Source organism: Aulonocara sp. 'chitande type north' Nkhata Bay, linkage group LG11 (genome assembly GCF_057382095.1).
Source record: "Aulonocara sp. 'chitande type north' Nkhata Bay isolate Kocher_YH1m ecotype deep benthic linkage group LG11, A_spYH_male_GT1.1, whole genome shotgun sequence".
Taxonomy (NCBI): domain Eukaryota; kingdom Metazoa; phylum Chordata; class Actinopteri; order Cichliformes; family Cichlidae; genus Aulonocara; species Aulonocara sp. 'chitande type north' Nkhata Bay.
Window position 1 is genome coordinate 18,130,215 of NC_141354.1, and position 22,008 is coordinate 18,152,222.

The window sequence follows — 22,008 nt, forward strand, 5'->3', positions numbered from 1 at the left end:
ATATATACAGACTCCTACATCCACTAAAACAATAGGATACCTTTGGGTTTGTGATATAATTTGACAGCCATATGGAGGATGTGGACAAAGTACTTGCTTTTTATAGAAATGAACGCTTTTCTACTGTGTGTGTGTGTGTGTGTGTGTGTGTGTGTGTGTGTGTGTGTGTGTGTGTGTGTGTGTGTGTGTGTGTTCCTGTCTAGCTATCTTTGTGAGGACCAACATGTGCATTCTACTATACTTGTGAGAACCACATTCATTTTTAATGGTTAGGGTAAGGGGCTAGGGAAACCATTATGTCGATGAAGGTCCTCACTAAGATAGCTGAACGGGCTTGTTTGTGTGTGTGTGTGTGTGTGTGTGTGTTATTTAGCAGTGAGCACTGGTCATCCCGGGAATTTCAGCAGAATACCACCCCTCCCTCTCCCAAAGCACAGAATGCCCTGGGAACTCCACTTCTCCCTTGGGTGCCCCTTCTCACGTTGCCAAACTAACTTTCTCTTCAGATTCTAGCCAATCACGAAACAGACTTTATTCCGACTCGAGCGGTGACCATCACCGTCAGTGTGTCCTCGTTGTCAGTGTAGTTTCTGGAGCATTTATCGCCAAGCTCTTGTTAAAACGTTCCTAAAAATGCGTCTCCACACATGTCACGCTGTGATTAGCGTAGCACGACTTTATTCACGTCTGTGAAACTTAATTTAAAACCTCTAAGCTGCATTGTAAAAGTATGATTTTGTTTGTCATGGCAGTTAGCTGTGAAATGTGAACGCAATCAGCACATTTTCTTTAATCCCATGACTAAACGTTGTCTAGACTGACGCGCGTTGCTCAACATAAATGATCTGTTGCTCTAAACGCAGCAATGACAGAAAGAAATCAAAGGCCACAGCCACGATACAGCCACACAGGTAATTTCTTTTACTTGTCTACTGGATGACCAAAAGACTTCATAGGGGTGTGTGGGTGCATAGTCCTATATTGCTCGGCATAGCTTTGCCCACCTCCAATCTGAGCAGAGGTTGATTCTACCAAGATGAGTGAAAACACATGTGCGGTCATGCAGGGCCTTTAGAGTCTGCTGTAACTATTTTTGGCCACTCAGGGGTAGCTGAAAAAAATTATATGAAAACAGCAACGACATATTATCATCATTCAAATTGATATGACCAACTTAAACACCCAGCAGACTGAGAAACGTTCAAATTCATCTGGAGTCGTGCTTCTTTTCATTCTCTTTTCAGGCATCTGTCTCTTAATAATCCTCAGGAAACCAGAGAGCTGCTTTGACTCTAGCTAAGTCTCCCTGCTGTTTGCTGCTTGACTTTTTTTTTGACAGCTGCTTTATTTGCTAAAACATCTGCATGCACAACATCTGTAAAGACTGTTTATATGCTAGTAGTGCTAGCAGTAAGAAAAACTCAGTTGGGTTTTAAAAACCCATCGATACATTTTCTTCTCCTTATCTAATTTGGGGTTGAGAGTGTTACATTCCAGCTTGAGAGGCGGGGTCAACCTAGGACAGGTAGCCAGTCTTGTGTCAGGGCTAAAGCAAAGAGACTGATAACCACTCACCACTCACCATTTTGCATGTTCTTCCTGTGTCTGTGTGGGTTCTCTCTCGGTTACCCACACAGTCCAAAGACATGCAGCTGACTGGTGGGGTTAAAAACCAAGCAACAAAAAGTGGTTTTGAAAATGTTTTTCTGATGTTTCCTGATTAGTAGAGGAAGGAGATTCACAATTTGTGAGCATTTTAAATCCCAGTCCCAGTCTCTGCTATGCTTTAACTTGGACCTCGGGCCAACCAGGACCAGTAATCTGCTGAGCAGACTTCAGGGATGTGTGGCAGTGATGTGTGTATGTGTAAAGCAAAGGGGTGCCAACCCTTTTAATACTGGTCTGAACCCTTCCATGATCATTTAGCATATTAAAATGTTAACGTTTCCTCCTTAGCACTAAGCAGAGAGGAACCGCTTAGGGTGTTAGTTTTACAGGTCTTTTAAATTAATAAAGCAACCTGATGGAAAACAACAGATTAAATGCAAGTGATTCACTAAAGTTCTAAAATCTGATGAATATAACAACGATCCAGCCAAGAGTTGTTGAGATTTTACTCACAGCTCATGTTTTTAAAACTCATGTTGACTGTAGAGGTCAGGTCGGGAGGCGCCATCTTTTGGGAACGGCAATAAATATACAAATTTATTCCTTTGCAGACCATTTAACATTTGTGTGTAGATGGGGTATTTATCACTTTCGTCCAACTAACAGGTCTACTGAACCATGCTATTACCACTGCTACAAATGTTTATTGTAATAGATTTCTTTGATTAATTTTTTGACTATACTTTAATATTCTTTTGGGTAATAAGTTGGTGACACGGGGTTTTGAATCTCCATTGCTCCCTATACCTAACCTTTTTTCTAGAATGGACTGATGCACATTCCTCAGTGCATTTGCTCATGTGTCAGCGGTTGCCACTTGAGGATTCATTATACTGACCTTGTCTGCTTTTCGTCTGTGTTATATTCTAAATCATCCTTATAGTTTATTCACTGTCAGATCCTATAATAAAGATTTGCTCTGAAGATGGATTAACTTTCACTCACTCATCGGGCAGAAGGCCGTTCTTGAGGGGCTTTAAAGGCGTATTTGAAATCAAATTTTGTGAGCTCTCGGCCTGCTGTCATTCCCTTTATTATTATTATCCAAGGTGACTTAAACCTTCTCGAGGTTATTCTGGTATTTTAAGCAATTAGCGGAAGAAGTCACTGCCACGATGTTCTGTGGTGCATATCATGGCATAATATATGAATAGTTTAAACCTTACTCATGTCTACCGTAAATCCTCTCTCCCTGCCTTCCGACATCTGCATGCTTTTCACCAGTGTTAATCAAAATCAATAACTGAAAGCTCTCCGCCTTCCCTCCTGTAATGCACGCTAATTAGCATGTGTGATTTGCCTAATGCCGTTTTACATGGGTCTTGTAGCGAGACCGCTTTCTCAACTGTGTTTTCCAAAGTCAAGCAAACTTTACTCTCAGCTTCAAACCATTAGCTGTTTAAAGTCAGCAATCCCCACGTCCTCCTTTTCAAGCTTCTCTTTAATGTTGTCGTTGAAGTGACAGCTGCAGAACCTGCCGAATTGTCTTGGAGGTCGATACAGTCTCCTTAATGAACAGGTAAACCTCTTAATGACTTAGAGGACTTTAAAAAGCAATTTTATCTCAGGGGCTGTGGGAAATTAACCTATTAACCTGCTGCGACACTTGAAGACCGGAGCTGTGGGTTGCAGTTTCAAAATATGAGGTACTCTGCCTCCTCCTAATGAGTTACAAGTTACAAGACAAATAATACTGAATGCAACTTTTTGTCTCCTAATAATCTTTTAGAATTTCCACTTGTTGGTGTTTGTAACACACTTAGTGTCTCCCTCCTTTTTTTTTTCTCTGACCCCTCTCTTTCCCTGATTCATTTGGCTCCTCTCTGGCTCCCAGTGTTATCACTTTCTGCCCCTCCTTCTGTCTCTTCCACTCACCATCAGGCAGAAAGAAGGGCTTTTGTTGCTGCCTGAAAAGCCTCTTTCTCCCTCTGTGTGTGTATTCTTGTGGGAACTTTCTCCACAGAACAATGTTCTCAGGTAGAAGACTTTCAGGTCTAATATTCTCTCCTGAACACAACAAAGACTGCCACTCTTTGTTTCATTTGCAGCGCCATTTATACCATTAGGAACACGCTGTTCCCGTCACATTGTTTATACATCGTTAGAAAAATATTACACGTTATGAGACTCATTTTTCATCGGGGGTTAAAACAGGATATTATCCTCTATTTGACATAGCGTGAGGTGTACAGTAAGCTTGGAGTGTTTGAAGGATTTTCAAAGATTACAGGTGTCAACAAGTTTCCGCCTGTTTAACTAAAAAAAAAAAAGCAGATACTTGAGCATTAATATTAAGCCAGCAACACTGATAATGCTGTACACCTGCATGAATGTCATTGGCTGTAACAGCACTCAGCTAATGTAAATCTGGCTTTAGTTTTGTGTCTTAACTAAAGCTGTGCCACGTTTATCACTTTTATGCGCTCCCTATAACTTGACCCAAACCTGCAGCTTTTAATCTCTGTGCACCTGCAGTTTGTGCTCCTACTTTTGCTTTGTAACGAGTATGATGAAGTGCTAATTGAGCACATTCGTGTAGCATTTTGTTCCACGCTTGTTTTACAGCTGACAGCTCCCGCTGTTTGTAATCTAGAATAAGACATTCCAGAGTGAAATTAAAGTTTCTTTTTTGCCTTTCTGCTGACCCACACTGAAATATGCTTGAAAAGAGCAAAATCAAAATGAATGTAGAATGCATTTCTGTGTTTAATTGCATTCTTGTGCACTGCAAATTACCCTGTACGGGGGAAATAAAACTCACAGGAAGTCAAGTCACATTTGCTAACCGTCCTCTCTTAGTTGTTGTTGTTGTTTTTTTGTTTTTTTAGATAAACTGAAACATGGTAGTCTGATTAGGAAGGTTTAACTGCCAACATAGTTAATTAGACATTATGTGTCTCTTTCAGTTTAACGACAAGCTAACAACTACTAAACCCTAAAGAGCAACAATGTGGTTTACTGGAGGTCGTTATTCACCAGGACGTGAAGTGACGTGTGTTTTTGGGTTATTTTCATGTTAAAAGACAAACAGAAGACACAGACTTAGTTTAGCTGCTGACTACTTGAGGTTTTCTTTGAAAATCTTCACAAAGCTGTCTTTCTTAAAGATTTTTTCCACCTTGACAAGATCCCCGAGATCCAGACGAACAGAAGCATTCCCACAACAAAATACTCAGACGACCGTGTTTCACTGTGGAGACGGTGTTCTGTAGCTCGTGCACCTCTTCTTTCTCCAAACATAAGCAGTATCTCTTTGGCCAAACTAGACTCTAGTTTGGTGTCATCTAACCAAAGCCTGCGCTTCCAGTATCCATAATTTTCTCCAGGTTATCCTTTGCATACTATAATATTGCCTAAAGTTGTCTGTTCTGCAGAAGTGGAGTTTTTCTTGCTCTGCAGGCTTGCAGTTCATTCCTCTGCAGGATTTTTCTTCTTTGAGGCAATTCCAGACTCAGCCAAGTCATTCACTCATGTCTTGGCAGTTGTTCTGGGGTCTTCAGACACATCTCTCACTAGTTTTCTTTTCAGTTTTTGAGATCTTTGATTCTTGCCTCTACCAGGCTTGTTCTGCACTGTGTGGCTCTCTTTGTTGATGATACTTCTCACTCCAGTTCTTGACACATGGAAATGTTGTGATATCTCTGTATATCCATCGCCTACCTCTACAAAGTTAAAGCTTATCATTGCACAGCAGTGGTTTGTGCTATGGTTTACATTGACACTGATCATTTTTGTTATTTTCTGAAATTATTCTGTTATTGTGTGCAAGTAGAATAGAATTAATACTTTGTAAAGAAAACTAGTGTGTTTAGAAATGCTGAAAATCACCTGCGATGTTAAAAGTGCTTTTAAACAGTGCCTCGTGTGTGTGTGTGTGTGTATCTACATACAAACATCCATCCTTGTACACACATCTTGGTCAAACAATAGAAAGATAACATCTCTCTTCTCTCTTACCGTCTCTTTGTCAAACAAACACGCTGCTTGGTAGATCAGATATCGTCAGGAGAGCACAGTTTGTGCTGCAAATGAAGTTTTCGTCTTGCGGCCTTCACGTCTGCTGCAGGGAGTGGAGGTATTCTGCTGTCAAGGAGTGAAAAATAAGGCTAAATGCACCTAGATCACACAGTGCGGGGACAAGGCAAAGCAGGAGGAGCTGATAAAGATAGTACACTCAGCTTTCAGCTAAGACACCTGCTGTGACGAGAGGAGGAAGAGCGGGAGAAAAGTGATGAGAAATGGTAAATGGCCTGCATTTGTATAGCGCTTTTCTAGTCCATAGGACCCCAAAGCGCTTTACACTACATTCAGTCATCCACCCATTCACACACACATTCACACACTGGCGATAGCAAGCTACATTGTAGCCACAGCTGCCCTGGGGCGCACTGACAGAGGCGAGGCTGCCGGACACAGGCGCCACCGGGCCCTCTGACCACCACCAGTAGGCAAACGTGGGGTTAGTATCTTGCCCAAGGATATTTGGCATGCAGCCAGGATGCAGCCTGGGATCGAACCACCGACCTTCTGATTAGTGGCTGACCTGCTCTGCCACCTGAGCTACAGCCACCCCATGTTGTAAAATAGAGAAATTACACTCCCTGCTTTCAGCCGAATGAGAAGGAGAGTGTGTCACTGAAATGCTGCTACTTCATTTAGTAAGTAAACAGATATGAGATACAAGAGATACGAGGGTTTGGGTTGTTTATAACGTGCCAGGACTGACAACCAGCCCTCGAACGGCACTAATAAACCATATTACTGGCATGAATATGCAAAAGCTCTTTTAGATCAGCCATCCCAGTTCACTCAGAGGAAGTGTACCTCTCTTGGATGTAGTATAGCTAATGTTCCAGTCTCTTGTTGGACTTTGGGTTCCACAGGCACAGTTGTTATAGACTGTGAACAAAACACAGCTTTTGTCAGTGAGCAACACTTTGTAAGGATTTTATGGTTTTTACACATAAAAAAACAAAATTTTTCCCTTGTATGTTAAGACTAGCTATTCTACTCTTGCTCTCTGCAGGTATCCTTTAGACCTCACTCTTCCACCTCCAAGCCAAGCATCGTGAGCACCTTGTTAACAGTCAAAAATCTTTGTCTTCCAGGTTGTCTGTACCGGGGTCAGGAGTGTCGGCTGGCGATCCACTATGAGAGGGGCTTCTCTGTGCTGGCTGACCCGAAAGCAGAAGATGGGGAGGACTTTGAGGAGAGAGTAGCTCGCACTACTAGCAAGCCCCAAGTTCTCCTCTCTTACCCCTTTGAAAAACTAAAGATGTCTTCAGATGACGGAGTACGCATGCTGTTCCTCGACTTTGGGGGGAAGGAAGGGGAAATTGTGAGTGTTTTTTTTTTTTTTTTTTTTTTTCTTTGGTTCATTTTTTGTATTTTTAACTTCACATTTAGACACACAAACCCTCACAAAATATGTTCATGTATAAGAATCGGTTTCTTCTAAGAGGTGAACACTGATAGTAGTGATTGTATTTTTGTGAGGGTTTTTTGTTTGTTTTTCAGCTACACCATAGTTTAATTGAAAGATATCATAACGGCACTTCTATAAAGTCTTGTTCTTGGAGTCGGCACAATCTAATAAAAAGAATGAGTTTGAGTTTCTAAGGCTGTGAAAGTCAAACGTGCAGCAGCCACAAAGTGTCACTGAAAGGAGGAGTTACTTTAGTAGCCCAGATGTTTCTGCAGATGTTTCCCAGGCCTGTTCAAAATCAACTTTAAACAAACACACATTATGACACATAATTTCTTACATTTTCCTGACTATAAACCATACCTGTTACATTTCTAACCATGATTCAGAGGTGGTGTTTATTTTAGTGAAGAGGTTTGTAAAAACCTTGTTTTATTGACAGGTGGGTAAGGCACGGGCCAAAATGCTGACTCGGATCTTCCCGAGGAAGTTGCCGTGGATTCCTTGAATCCAAAGGGTTCAGTTACAGCTTGATTTTCCAGTAATTCACATTTTAAAAGACACTATGTCCTAAAAAGTGTTTAAGTGGTATAATTATGTCAGCGTTTAGAAATACTGGTGAGTAAAAAGCATCAGGCTTAAATGGGTGTGGTTACACACACCTCACAGTAAACAGAATAGGTTCATTCCCACTCTCAGGGGCTTTCGCAAGGCCTTCTGGGAATTAAGGAACACGAGCTGCGCTAGAAGCAAGCGCAACAGGAAGAAGGAATGTGGTACAGCAGAAAGTAAATTACAGCACTTAATCAAAAAATCTGAAATGAAATAAACTTCGCACGAACACTTAAGTCTTTGAAGGTAAGAGCACACGAGTTTTCCTTAAAAATAGCCCGTCACTTACTGTAAGAGTTTTAATCTGTTTTACACCACCTAGCAGTTCACTGATTAGATGTCCAGGTGGCTCATGTTTCAGAGGCCAACCTCGAGTAATTCAGGACCAGAAAACAGCCGAGTGCAAACCCAAGCCAGTGTGTGCATCAGTGTGGTTTAGGTTGGATTTTATGTGACTATTAATGTGCCTGTAGAGTACCTTTCCCCAGCCTTTAAACAAAGTGTTTACCCAGAGCAACAATATTGCCTTTGCATCACTCATAAAGCCGTGTCATTTACTGTATGCTGGAAGAGAGAGTGATGGTGAAACAATATAGACTCCCCAGGCTTATGGGATTTAGAAATTGGAAACGGATGTTTATGTCAACGCCTCGATCTGCTGTGACAGTCCACATACAGCTCTGTGTAGAACTTCTGTCGGATACACTAGCGTTTGACTGCTCCGTTTAAGCTGATGGCAAATAAGCAAAGACTTTGGCGCTTTGAATCAAAACCCACTGCTGACTACCTTAGCAGAAACAGCTTTAGTGTCTATAGTGTTTCTGAAATCCCAGCACAGCTATAGGCTTTATAAGAGGAATCCCAAGACATTTGCGGATGTGGCTGATGGCTCATTAGCTCATCGTTTGAAAAAGGAGATAACTAGGAGTCTTTTTTTCCCCCACACAGTATGTACTGTACTGTAAATTTAGCAGGATCTAAACTTGTCTAATTTTGTCACAGATGCACATACAGAAAGCGTGTAATATCAAGCCAAGCTTTATGGTTCAATCACAGTGTAGCTACATGTAGATCTGCTCTGGCTTCACTTGTTTCTGCAGTGTTACAGTTAACCATCTAAACAGTAGTTTTAGTGTGAATTTCTAGGTTAAATCTCCCCACTGACCTCAGGAACAGGATATGAGTCACAGTACCGGTGAAATCACCCACTGTTGATTCAGGCTATGAGAGAGCTTTGTTCATAGTGATGTGGTGTTTGCGTGCATACTTGTGTGTGCTTGGCACCAGCTAGGGCCGTCTAATACTTGCCACATGGAGAACCATTTGTGTGCAGTTAGTTTTGAGTATATTTCTTTTGGTTTTAAGTGCTTTGCAGATTCATTTTCTGTTTTTTTTTTAAAAATATACATAGATCATTGTTTCTCATTTGTATCCCAGCTGTGTTTTTGAATTTTTAATCCTGTTGTTTTTCTTTTCCTTTTATAGCAATTGGACCTCCACTCATGTCCAAAGCCAATCGTCTTCATCCTCCACTCTTTCCTCTCTGCTAAGATCTCCCGCCTGGGTCTGGTAGCTTGATGGCGTCTCCACAAAGGGACATGTAAACTTCTTTGAAAGCAGAACTCCACCTTGTCTGTCCGCCTATCTGCAGCCTGCATGCAGTTAAACCACCTCAAACTCCTTCAGTCGGAAACCCGAGCTGAGCGAATGTAGCCTCTATCTGGAAATCAAACTCTGTATGGATTCTCCAACTCTATCTTTAAGAAAAAAAAATTAAGAAAGAGATCAAAGTGAAAATGTGCTCTTAACAGACTCTCTGTAATGGCTGCATGGACTGAAATGTTGATTGAAGAAACACGGAGGAAAGTTCAGACTGGCCTAGATACAGAAGGATGACATAAGGACATATGAAAGGAGAATATCGGGCATTGCTGTCACGTTCGGATTTGGAAGGATTGTCCACGTGTAGCAGGCCTGGGATGAATTCACTTTCCATTCAATCAAAATACCAGGCAAACTGCCTTCCATTTACCAATTAAATAATTTATTTACCATTAGCTCTGAAAGGACATTCTGAATTTCACTTGTCATTTTTCTTCCACAAACACTTGACACACTGTGGAAAAACTTTGCGCATTTGTCTTTATTAGCGTCCCCTGAGATGTCTCGCTAGCAGTGTCGGCATTCATCATCGGAGCTCGTCGCCACAGTCCGCGGCTCGGATTCCCACAGTGTGACAGCTCATTCAGATTCAAAATGTCACTGTATTCTTTTAACACACCGCACACAATAAGCTGGTGGCCCAGTATTTGAGCTGACAGCGATCTGACAGTTAAATTAGCGTTACATGCATGGAGTTTTACGTTCAGGGCGTAGGGATGCGTTTGATTAAATTATCCCTGACAGAACTACAGCTAAATAAGACATGTAGAGTATTTTGGAAAATCTATTTTGAGCAGATAATTTAAAGAAGCAGTTTAATCTTTTAGGTAAATATGCTCGTTGATGCTCCTGCTGAGAGATGACTGCTATAAGCACTTGCGACCACTTTATTAGGAACTACTAACGCATTTAAAAGCTCTGCCAGAACTGTGACCTCTTATGAAGTCGCATTTTCAGTTTCTCTACCTTTTTGAGCCCTTCACGTGTGCCCGTGGGTTGGTACCTTTCAGTACAGTGCTGTCCAACGCACACCGATGACCTCGCTCAGAAATACAAACTAAAAGTCAGGATGTGGAAACAGCATGACATATTAAACCCCAAAGATAATGTTTAATGCATGAATTTGCACCACTAACCACAGGTTTCTTACCATTAGCTAAATGCTTACTTTCTTCTGCCATCCTTTTCTTCATGTTAGTAACTCAGAAAGTAGGATACCATTATTTGAGCAGTTTTCTTGGATTTATGTGAGACGTTTTTGCGTGAATTTTCCGAGTAGTATTCCAGCACAGCATGAACAGCTAGTCTGGCTCTGTCTTCCCCATTTAATCTTTACTCTACTAGTAAGTTGATTTTGTTATCTTTGGACAGAGTGAGGCTAACTTGGTCGAAAAATAAAGACTTTGCCTGAAAACAGTTAATCTTAAACTTACATAATAAAGTTTATTTACCTATTCTGAGGGAAAAATATTTTTCCACAAAATGCCATTGGAGAAAATGTTACCAGTTGCTAAATTGACCTTGTGGTAAAGGGGATTTAGTCTAAAAAAGACTGCAGCTAAGAACTTGACTAATAACAGCAAACTCTGTAAAACAATAACTTGATGTTTTCACACAATAAACACATGACGTGTTAATAAGTCAGCTCTAGAACCTTTGGACAGACCCAGTGTAGCTGTTTCCTCTTTCCACTCTAAGCTGTGGTCTGTGGCCTTATGTTTAGATGACTGAGTGAGCCTTCTCGTTTAGATCTTTTTAACAAACTGAGTCAGCATACCTCTCATCATTTCAAACAATCTCACTAAGAGTATCCAGTCCGATCAGACGTGATGATGCTGTTTTGCTCCTCTTGTCTTAATTCCAGGGCTGACAATTTCCCAGCACACCTCTCTCTACATCACAAACTGCTTACAAACTGCAACCCGATCACGAAAATACCTGCCATGTATAATTCAAGTGATTCTCAGTATTTGTACTGAAACTTAAAGTTCGATGAAATATTGCCCCAAACTTCCTGTATTATTTGTGAGAAAAACCTAAACAAGTTGGCTATCGTGGTCTTCAATCCTGCTTTAGTCCTGTAGCCGCCACGCAGCTCATTATTCTTTTAGATGTCATGCAGCAGATCAACTCTGTATGCCGCTCTGTCTCTGACAGGCTGGCTGCCGGCTCTTTTCTCGTGCCTTTAAACATCTGAAGAAAGTAAATATTTGAATTATAAAAGAAGTGAATCAGAGATCACAGGGTGAGCATGAAATAGTGTGACTTCTATGATGGCTGTTAAAAGTGGTATTTTTGTGTTTGCGTTCTTTATATTGTAAACACACTGAAATATTTCCAGTGGTCATTTACACACACACACACACACACACACACACACACACACACACACACACACACACACACACACTGTGATTGTAATCTTACTACACTGTAGAAGAAATTTTTGTTGTACTGATAGTAAAAGAGACACTGTAACACCTCGATAATCCAGCACTTACTGATAATGCCAAACAGCGAGATGCTCTTTGACTAAAGGATGCTTTGATACGTAGAATACTCCGATGCCTTCGGCAGCTACTGTACTGTCACTCACAATGAAAAGCTTAGTTTTTAATTCAAACTCTGCACATAAATCATGTATTTAACAACAGTGACATGATGAGTTTGTTTTCATTGTCTTCCTTTGTGATTTACTCGTTGCTCATTAACACTGAGGACCAATCAACACTACTGCCATGTTAAAATGTAAATAAAATCTGTTGATAATATTGGCTTTCAGCTCATTTTTATTTATGATGTTATGATGGAGCACTCGAATTGTCTCTTCCTTCAGCTTCGGGCTCAAGCTGAGCACAACGCTACCTGTAAATATTTTCTCTGCAGTGCAGCAAAAACCAAGTTTTACTTTAACAGAGAGTTGGGATGAATAGCAGCGTGCTAAATTACAGTGTATTGGTGGCAGATCAGCTTTACTTAGAAAGTGTTTTATTGGCTATTTCAGCAGATAGGATTCATGGAGCAGTTGAGTTGTGTGTTGCACTTAATGCGGCCATAACTCTTGACACTGTTTACTTGAATCCTAGGTGATGAGGTAGCATCCTTTCTCTCTTCCTCCTCCACACACTGGACTGGCACGTCGTGTTTCCGTCGAGGTTGACGTGTTGTGACCTGAAACAAAGTAATAACTCTCAACATTGTTTACTAGCCGACATCCTTTGCCAGTAAATTTTCCCACCTCTCCAAAGCTCCTTGCGTTCCCCTTCTGTTCGAGCTGATATTGAGCTCAGAAGTCAGACTCTCAGCAGGACACCAAACGTCTGCAGATAGTAACGGTTGCATCATATGAAAGAAAATCACTTCTCCACAGGTCAGCTTTCCCACTGAGACACGCACAAGGCTGTGTTTGTGGTAAGCTTAATACCTGAAAACGCACACAAACGGACCGACGGCGTTTGTGCTGAAATTTTGCGCACGCACCGAACCACAGAAACGTGAACGCTCGCGTGTGCCCAGCCTTCTCACGGAGGGAGAGTGAGAGAATGGACCGTATTGAGTGAGGCTTTCAGCTTTTCATTTTAAGGGCTTGGCAAAGTGCCAAATCAATTAGCAATCAGTCATAAACTGTGTGTCTGTTTGTGTGTGAGAGCGGCCCAAAGTTGTGTTTTTGTGCACACAGTGGATACCTCTCTCAGCAGCATGCAACTGCATTCCACTAAAGTTGTTTTTTTGTGTGTTTTTAATGCATGTGTGGGTGGAGGGGGCGTGAAGGGGCTCTGAATGAATAGCTTTTCTCTTGGCTGAGCCTCTTGTTGCATTCCTCAACTGTGGCAGGTCCTCACAGGTCCTGGGTCGCTTACGTGTGGGTGTTTGCATGTATTTGCATTTGGCTGCATGCAAGAGTGTAAATCTGCTGTATGTTTTGTGTGAGTTGGAATCAGAATTGCTGGAGGAACAGAACAGAGCATGTAGGATGAAGAAAAGAAGGCACGCAGAAGGCTAAAGTCAATAATAGACTCATACATTTATGAGGTGAAATGTCTAGATGGAAACTTAAACTTTTATACGGGTCCTTACTTTAGTAACATAAAAGAAGTAGAGTCTGGCTGAATGGCATGAAATGCTGAAAAGTCATGGTCCAGAGGTACAGACTACGAATGGTGTGATCCAGACAGCAGAATACTTGAATAGCCAGTATGTTTCACTTCGATTCATGGGATAACCTGCAAGTGTGTGTGTGTGTGTGTGTGTGTGTGTGTGTGTGTGTGTGTGTGTGTGTGTGTTGGACAGGGCCCTTTCTATCATACACACACCCACTTGCACATTCTCTAACTGAACAAACTCACCTAAAATATTTGATTATTATTTAACTACTATAATAAAAAAAATAAAAAAAAAAAGACGAATAACCCAAGTTTGCAAGTGAAGGTACACTAAATCTGTCATGTGGCTTCATGAATGTCACAGTGCAGTTTACACTTTGTTGCCTTTACTACAGCACGGGGCTCCAGACATTCAGTGCCCTTGAAACACTATGCATTTAAGTTGCAGATAACGCTTGAAGGTAACCACATTGCATTATCACAACGTTAAGTTGATATGACAAATGTGTTTGCAAAGTAATCCTTGTTTACATTAACAGCATGCACAATGCAAAATTAGCATTCATTTAAAGTCATTCAAATGTCATAGTAATATTTTCTCTTTTTTAAAGGTACAGTCAGACATCTTTTTAGTTTAGTTCATAGAAAATTATAATGTTTTACTTAGAAATATACAGTCATTAGTGGGTAATTATGTCTTTCAACAGATTAATGTGTTCTCATAAACAAATAAATGCAAAGTGAGCGGGTTTGTGGAAGCCACCAAGTCGTCCCATTGTCTTGAATAGAGTGGTCGAGATGGAGATCGCTGGTCCACCTAATCATATTTTATGGATGTGGCCATACGCGGTACGCTTTTACATGCCATGGCAAATTTTTATTTCTGAAATAAGGGACACACAAAAAAATTCTGTTGCTGAAAAATACGACAGAAAGGAACCAGCCTGATAGTTGATAAGACATTCAAGTAGTTCTCTCGTCTATATTAATTTTATAGAAACAAATGGTGATGACATTATTATTATTATTATTATTATTATTATTATTATTATTATTATTATTAATAGACTCCAAAACAGATCAAGAGTAGCCTTGTTGTCTACTTTGAAAACACTTTGTTCCAAATTACAAGTAATTTTTTCCAGGTGTCCTATAAAACAGCTGGCAGGGCTGACTGTCGTTGCTGCTTTGTCTCTAGAAGCTCCCATAATAAGAGTCATCATGATTCAAAATTTCTAAAAGTTTAACAACTTTAAATTTTATGGAAAGTTTCTAATTGGTGATTGGTTTAGTGTTTGTGTGATGCTTCCCTTCAGGACTCAGTACTGGATTTCATTTGCTATCAAAACTTCAAACTTTTTCTAAAAGTAAAGATAAAAATTACAACGTAGATTAAGACATGATGCCACCATAAAAAGCACTTGTAATGCACCTCCTAAGTCTCTGTCCCGACTATCTCATATGCACTGGGCAGAAATCCTGAGTAAAAAATGTCTTATTTCTCCATATTTTAGTCATGTTCTCTCTGCAGCAATAAGTACGTAATGATTCCAGGATTAAGCAGGTGTAAAGTGGCTTTAAAAGTGCCACTCAGTGTGTTTTCATGAAGGCTGAAGAATTGACTATGGTAGTATTTTACACATTCTTTGTGAGCTATATGCAATAATGTCACAAAGGCCTGCAAAGGGGATGTATTGAACTGTTGAAGGTGATCCTCAAGTGCGACGTGAAGGATGGGATTGTGCTCAGTGGAATTCTAAATGCTTTCATTACCAAGAAGTACCTCAACAGGAGCTCCTATCTCACATCCTGATGAGTGTGTGTGTGATGAGTTATTGAGTGCCTAAGGACATTACTGCTTTGTACATTTGTCAGACTGCATTGGACAACAGTAATAGGGTCAAAATCACATCTGGATGTTTGTTTTTTTTAAACCATATGCTGTTAAAATGCCCCAAATTAGTTTCTATATTTCCTTTAAGCACAGCACTGGTGGATCATAGGTTTGTTGTCTCCAGGTTTACAAAAAGTAGGAGTTGCAATGCCATATCCAGAAAAGTGAAACTGCATCCATGTCCTAGAGCCAGATCTGGGCTCAGCCTGCACAGTTTACACCAGCAACAATATGGTTTTGCTGCTCCTTAGATCCACGATCCACAGGGACAGACATTGGTACTGGGTGCTTGATGCCAGAAAAGGCAGGAACCTGGTCACAGATCAGTCATAGGAATGTTGTATTTTAATGACCATAAAGTGAACAGCAACCCTTCTCTAATCAAAATCTTGACAATATAAGTTTTATTTCTTCTTACTTTCCCTGCTGGCTTTTCGTGGCTTTAAAATATCTTTTTTCGGGCTAGTTTCCTACTAAAGTTATATCAGAACTGATAACTCAAGGACTCTGGAATCTGGTTACTGATGTGTTTTAAATGAGGCAGTGCAAGAATGGCTGTGAGACAAAAGAACACTTTGTAGGCATTGCAAGAGAAGAAAAACTGGGTCATCTCCTCACCCTCTCCCTATTATTATCTGTAAATAGACAAGAGGAGGATGAGTAACCTTCTCAGCAACATGCACATCCTGTCCACAAACACAGGAAAGCACACCGTCTGTCAGCATCAGACCGATAGAGAGCATGTTGCTGTGACCCTCTCTCTTAAGGAGGGCTCTTCTTCAAGGTCTGCTGCTGCAAAAACATCCGCCTCCATGTAACCTATACACATGCACGCCCTCAACTCATGAAACTATGTACTCCCACCGACTGTACACAACCTTTCACTGTTTTTGGCAGCAAAGGAGAGACAATCCATCTACCCGCCCCCTTTCTCTCCAAGTTCAAATATGATACGCAGTGCAAAGTGCCAGTCTCTGGGAACGTGATGACAAACAAAAAAAGATGTGGGGTGATAAAGGGATGCATGTGAGTGAGACAAAGTAGTGTTTCAGGATGCCACAGCCAAGTGCCCCTGAATGCATGCAAACACACACACACATTGGACGCTCTGTGGTCTCCTCTGTACCATAAACCTGCACAGAAGCACAAGATAAGTGTGTACTTTGCTTTCTTGAGCACTCCAATGGATCCCAAAGGTACAGCACACTGTCACAAAAATAGAACCAACGGGGGTTTGGTGCAGTGATAATCCCGTACACTTCAAACTACACGTAAACATTGTGTTGTGTCATAATATCATTTTATTCCCAGAGGGCTACTTCAGCTGAACCTGTGCTTGTAACAAGATATCCTGTGGACAATCAGGGAACGCGATGATGCACGGGTTGCATGCAAAATCCATGCCAACGACCCAGAGGAGGCATGCCCAGCTCTATTTTGCTCATTTTTCAGTATTATAGTCAAAATGTGTATGTTAACAAGAGGAAGGGGTGCAGGCTCTATAAAAGATGGGGAGGGGGGAGAAACCATTTGAGCTGAGGCACAGCGATAACACACATGTACACATGCAGGCGGAACATTAAAAAGCAAATCATTTAACTCTTTTTGTCATAAAGACAAGACCGAGTGCAGCAATAATGTAATTAAATCATGATGTGTAATGTAAGTGTTTTGTGTTACAGATACAGAGACTTTGGAGCTAGATATTTTCTTCAGGAGATGAATTTAAATAGTTCACGCATTCAGCTGGTGCACGTCAGCCGAATGCGTGAACTATTTGTTAATGGTTTTGCAATATCATTTTTTCCAGGCATAAGCAAATAAAGCTTTAAAAAAAAAACATTCATAAAGACTTTTTTCATTTAAAAAAACCCAGCATCGTACTCCAGCAGGACAATACACTTACAAAAAAAAAAAAAGGGGGGGGTTACAGAACCAAAGCACTGACTCAAAACAAGAGGACACTTTCAGAGGTCTTGTGGAGTCCATGCCCCAGTGGGTCAGGACTTTTTTGTTAAAACAACACATCATTAGGGAGGCGACTTTGATGTTACCGCTTATTGATGTAAACTGATCACAGTGACAGACCAACAGCAGCAACAATCCTATTGAAATTTAACCAGAAAATTCACAGTATAAAAACTACATTAAATATTTATAAATACACTTCTAGCTGTAGAATAATGGAGCCCTCAGCAATTCATAAAGTCAAAGACGTTCATTATTAAATTAAACCTCCTTGACCCTCCTCCCTTTTCTCACAATTTCAGCCTTGTTTTCCTTTTAACATAGTCTGTGGCCTTTATTAATGATGACGATAATCCTGCTGAGATAGAAACTGAAAAACTGAGACATAAAACTTGTTTCATGTTTTTTTTTTTTAAGCTTTGCCTGATAAAAGGTGCCTGATTGGTTTTAGTCTCAGCGAACATCAATCGGACTCTTCTGAAGGCCTCTTTCATTAGACCCATCAGTCAGACACCTACTTCTCATCTTGAATACAGAGTAGGTTTTAGTGATGTTTATCGAATGTCAAATAATTCCTATTCTAAAGAAGACGACTAAGCAAAAGAGATTTCTTTCAGCTTTTTCTTCCAGCTTGCTCCCTTGAGCTTCACCGCAGGAGATCATCTGTTCCATCTAAGCTGATCCTCTGCATATCCTCCTTCACTGCATCCATGAATCTTGCTCTTTCCTATCAGTACTGCACATGTCCAAACCATTTCAACATCTCTTACTTTTCTCAACCTGAGCTGTCGCTCTGATGAACTAATTTTTTTTATCTTATCCATTCTGGTCACTTCCAATGAAAATTGAAATAGCATTATGTCCACAAACCATCATAGCAGGTCCCACTAACACCTTATAAACCTTCCCTTGCACTCTTGCTATTATCCTTCTGTCACAAATCAACTGACACTCATCTTCACCCGCTCCACCCTGCCTGCACTCTCTCCTTCACCTGTCTAGTGGACTGTCTGTAGGAAGAATGATGCCAGTAACTTAAACTTATGTACCCTCACTAACTCTACTCTTTGCATCCTCACTGTCACATGCATGTATTGTGTCTTACTTCTACTGGCTTTCATTCCTCATCTCTCCAGAGCATACCTCCACCTCTCCAGGCTTTCTTTCACCTTCTCCCTACAGGTCATAATGTCATCTACACACATCAGAGTCCACAGAGAATCTTGGCTGACCCCACCAGTCAACCTGTCCATCACCACTACAAATTAGAAGGAGCTCAGAGCCAATCCCAGATGTATTCCCACCACCATCTTGACCCACCTGTTACTCCTACCACTGTCTCCATGCATATACAGTACCACAGTTCCTCTCTTGGCACGTTATCATACGCTTTGTCTAGATCCACAAAGAGTGGATTGCAGCTCTTTCTGACCTTCTCTGTATTCTCCATCAACACTGTGAAAGCAAACATCACACCTGTAGATTTCTCTTAGTATGAAACCGTACTGCTCTATCCTTAACCATACTAACCTACTGCACATCATCTCTAGCTCGATCTCTTTGCATAGTCAATCCATACAAGTTCTTCTCTCCTTCCTTAGTGTCCAGCCTCACATACAACTCACAACAAGCCTTTTCTGTTGCCTTTAGTGCCTCACTTTATTCCTGCTGACTATTTTCAACTCTCAGACTATCCCATTTTTTCTCTGCCAAGCGCATCCTTTAAAAATAGACGTCTTTCAGCCGTCTGTCATTTATAGCATTAAGATGTCAGGTCATGGTCGGTCTACTCCAGTACTGTTTTGGTACAGATTATGTCTGGCTGTGCAGAGTGGACACAATCAAGATTGTAATTTCAGCTAATGGCACCTCACTTTCATCAAGTCTCATAAAACATCTGGTGAAATGCATTTTTAAACTGCTGTTTTTGCCAGGGAAATGAGCACTGTCACACACTGATGCACCCATTTAAAATCAGCCACCTACTTCTACTGACACACAAACACTGTGACTGTCACTGTGGCCTTTTATGGTCTCTTCTTCATTAATTACTGCTCTATAAAATGTACAAGTCAAGTCAGGTGGTTTCTCTTGCGACCCGTTTTCTTTCACATAACAGTTCAGTTACAGGTACAGAGAATCATTCCTCATTTGAGTGATTTTCATGCAGGTCAAACAAATCCTTATGTGGCAGTGTAGAAGTTTATAAAGTCTACCAGCTCCTGTGCAACAGCACACTCGAAGCAGGACTCCAAAATTGGCAGCCATATTGATGTGCATCCAGTCATTTATTTGTGCCATTATTTTTGAAGCATCATCTAAAATAACTACAGAGTTACCAGCCAAACCTGATTAAAAGAAAAAATAGAACTCGCCCATAAATTTCAGTTTTCTGATTTTCTTAATGTCATCTCTCTTTCTTTTAATATCTCAGGTTTTTTAGCTGAGCCAAGAGGGTATTTGATGGAAAATGACGTGTCAAAAACATTGTAAAGGAACTCACTCTTTCACCCTCCTAGCATTCAACAACCATGAAGCAACAGCTCAGTTTTTCTGGCTATGTGGTTTGGATATTGTTAAGGTTCAAAATTGAGGAGGGAGAGTACAAACCACCCATGGTCCAGGAGCTCTTGGTCAAACAATGATTTTAATGAACACACGTGTGGGAAGACACTCTGTACGCAGACAGCCAGTAGTCCTCGACTTAATCAAAGCATGAACAGATATTTTATAGCATCAGGGTTTGATTTACTGACGCCCCTTCATGCGTCACAGATACATTTTATACATAGATCAGATCAACACCACAATGACTTTTAACCCAGAAGATCATCTTCTATTTTCATGGCTGGTACTTTCCGTTCTTGTCTTAAAGTGAATTGTTCCTCTTTCTTGCCGAGACAACAAGGACGGTTCCTCTTTTACCGAGACATGACTAATCTCTCCTCTAAATAAATCTAACTCATGTGTGTGTGTCACGACCTCACATGCTCTTTCTCAATTCACCTGTTGCACTTCTGACCTTTCACCAGACCAGAGGCTCACTGAGACTATATGTATGTCTTCTACTAAATAAATGTTTTAACCAAGAACTTCTACTAAAACCTTAATATGAAATGACCTGATATAAGTGTTTTGTAAGCATGTATTGCAATTCCTTCTATGGCTCCAAGTCACTTGCACAATAGATTGTCCGGACATCGCGCCGAACAAAGCTTCCAACCCCCAATTAATTGACCGAGCTCCAACTCTTTAATAAGCACAGATATGCATTGTGTATAAAATAGTTATAACTGCATCTGAAATACAAGGTCAACATAATAACTGTATGCATAACATCTTAAGGCCTTCTTAAAGCTATCTGTTACATTGTTAAAGCCTCGTCTTAGCCTGCTGCTCAAAATAACTTTCACTTCTGCAAAACTCTCCAAGCCTGTTTCCTGTCCTGTTACTTTTAGCCTTCCTGAAAGACACACTGTTTAAACCTCTAAACGCAATATAAACTCCAGATTATATTATTAATGCAATGGTAATAATGATGATAATTTAACAATAGCAGTAAAATAATTTCCCTGCTCCACACTCCCTCTCTCGACCTCTGGAACACCAGAGGTCGCAATACATTGCGTCCTCGCTCAGCAAATCAGACAACCTCCTGTCATCTACTTGGTCCAGTAATAAACACCAGCTCCCATTCGAGAACACTCCATGTGTAAGCTTTGGTTTTCTCAGTCCCTCTCTGGTGGTTCAGCAGGCCTTGAGATCTCCAGGATCCTCGCCCCTCCTGTGGTCGCCGAGATCGATCTTCTGCAAAGGAAACAAAACACCTTTTCCTGCATCTCCCTAACTTATCCTTTTTGGGACTCTGTAATCAAACGCCTGATCCTAATTATGTTCTTAACTTATTGACTTATATTTATATATTCTTCAACGTTACTCATCCCTTTAAAACTCTTTAAGCCCTGCTTTCACGTCCGGTTGCTCGCTCTATTTTCCTATCTGATCATCGACCTCCTGTACACAAACTGTCCACCTTTTTAACAAAAAATCATTAGAACCAGCCTATTTTACTAAAAGCTCCAAAAGAAAAACAACCACTTTAATCAATTAAGTTTAAGCATATAAGCAATTACTCCTGTATACATTTCATCATAGCTAAATGCTGCCTTGAAACAACTCCTGTGTGTTAACACTAACTTCATTTTAAAACCTCACATTTCCTATGTTATCACCTGTTTTTGGTATAGCCTTTTTATTTCATTTGCTCCCTTTAATGTAACAATACCTTCTAATTCTAATTTATCAGACTTAACCAAAATATGCTTTCCTTCCTCTTTGGTCCTTCTTTAAGTTCAGTCAAAAAGCTAAATGAATTTGAGGCCTTTTGCCTGGAATCAATACTGTCATGTGTGTTTCTTAACTCTGTGTCTGTAAGCGTGTGCAATCCTTCAATAACTTCAATAACTCATATCAAAAAATGCAATATGTATAAAAATCATTTCTATTTATAAGCTCTCCCCTTTATCCTAAAAATACCTCCTATGTAATATCTGTATGTGTAAGCCTACATTATAACCACTACTTCTAGAAATCAAAAAGAAATCAAAGCTGTTCTACTCCTTCAACCCTCACTAATTTTCCCTCTAAGAATTATTCACAGCTTTGAAAAACCGGCA

The 22,008-nt window shown here is 40.5% G+C and overlaps 1 protein-coding gene across 1 annotated transcript in view; it reads left to right on the forward strand.

Moving 5' to 3' along the window:
• The window catches only part of sntb1 (syntrophin, basic 1), a 36,484-nt gene extending 24,346 nt beyond the window's left edge, over window positions 1-12,138 (forward strand). The window contains exons 7-8 of the mRNA XM_086310842.1: window positions 6,777-7,006; window positions 9,191-12,138. Coding sequence (XP_086166968.1) covers window positions 6,777-7,006; window positions 9,191-9,283 — 323 coding nt within the window. The 3' untranslated portion in view covers window positions 9,284-12,138. The remainder of the gene's footprint in view (window positions 1-6,776; window positions 7,007-9,190) is intronic.
• Window positions 12,139-22,008: the final 9,870 nt, after the last annotated feature.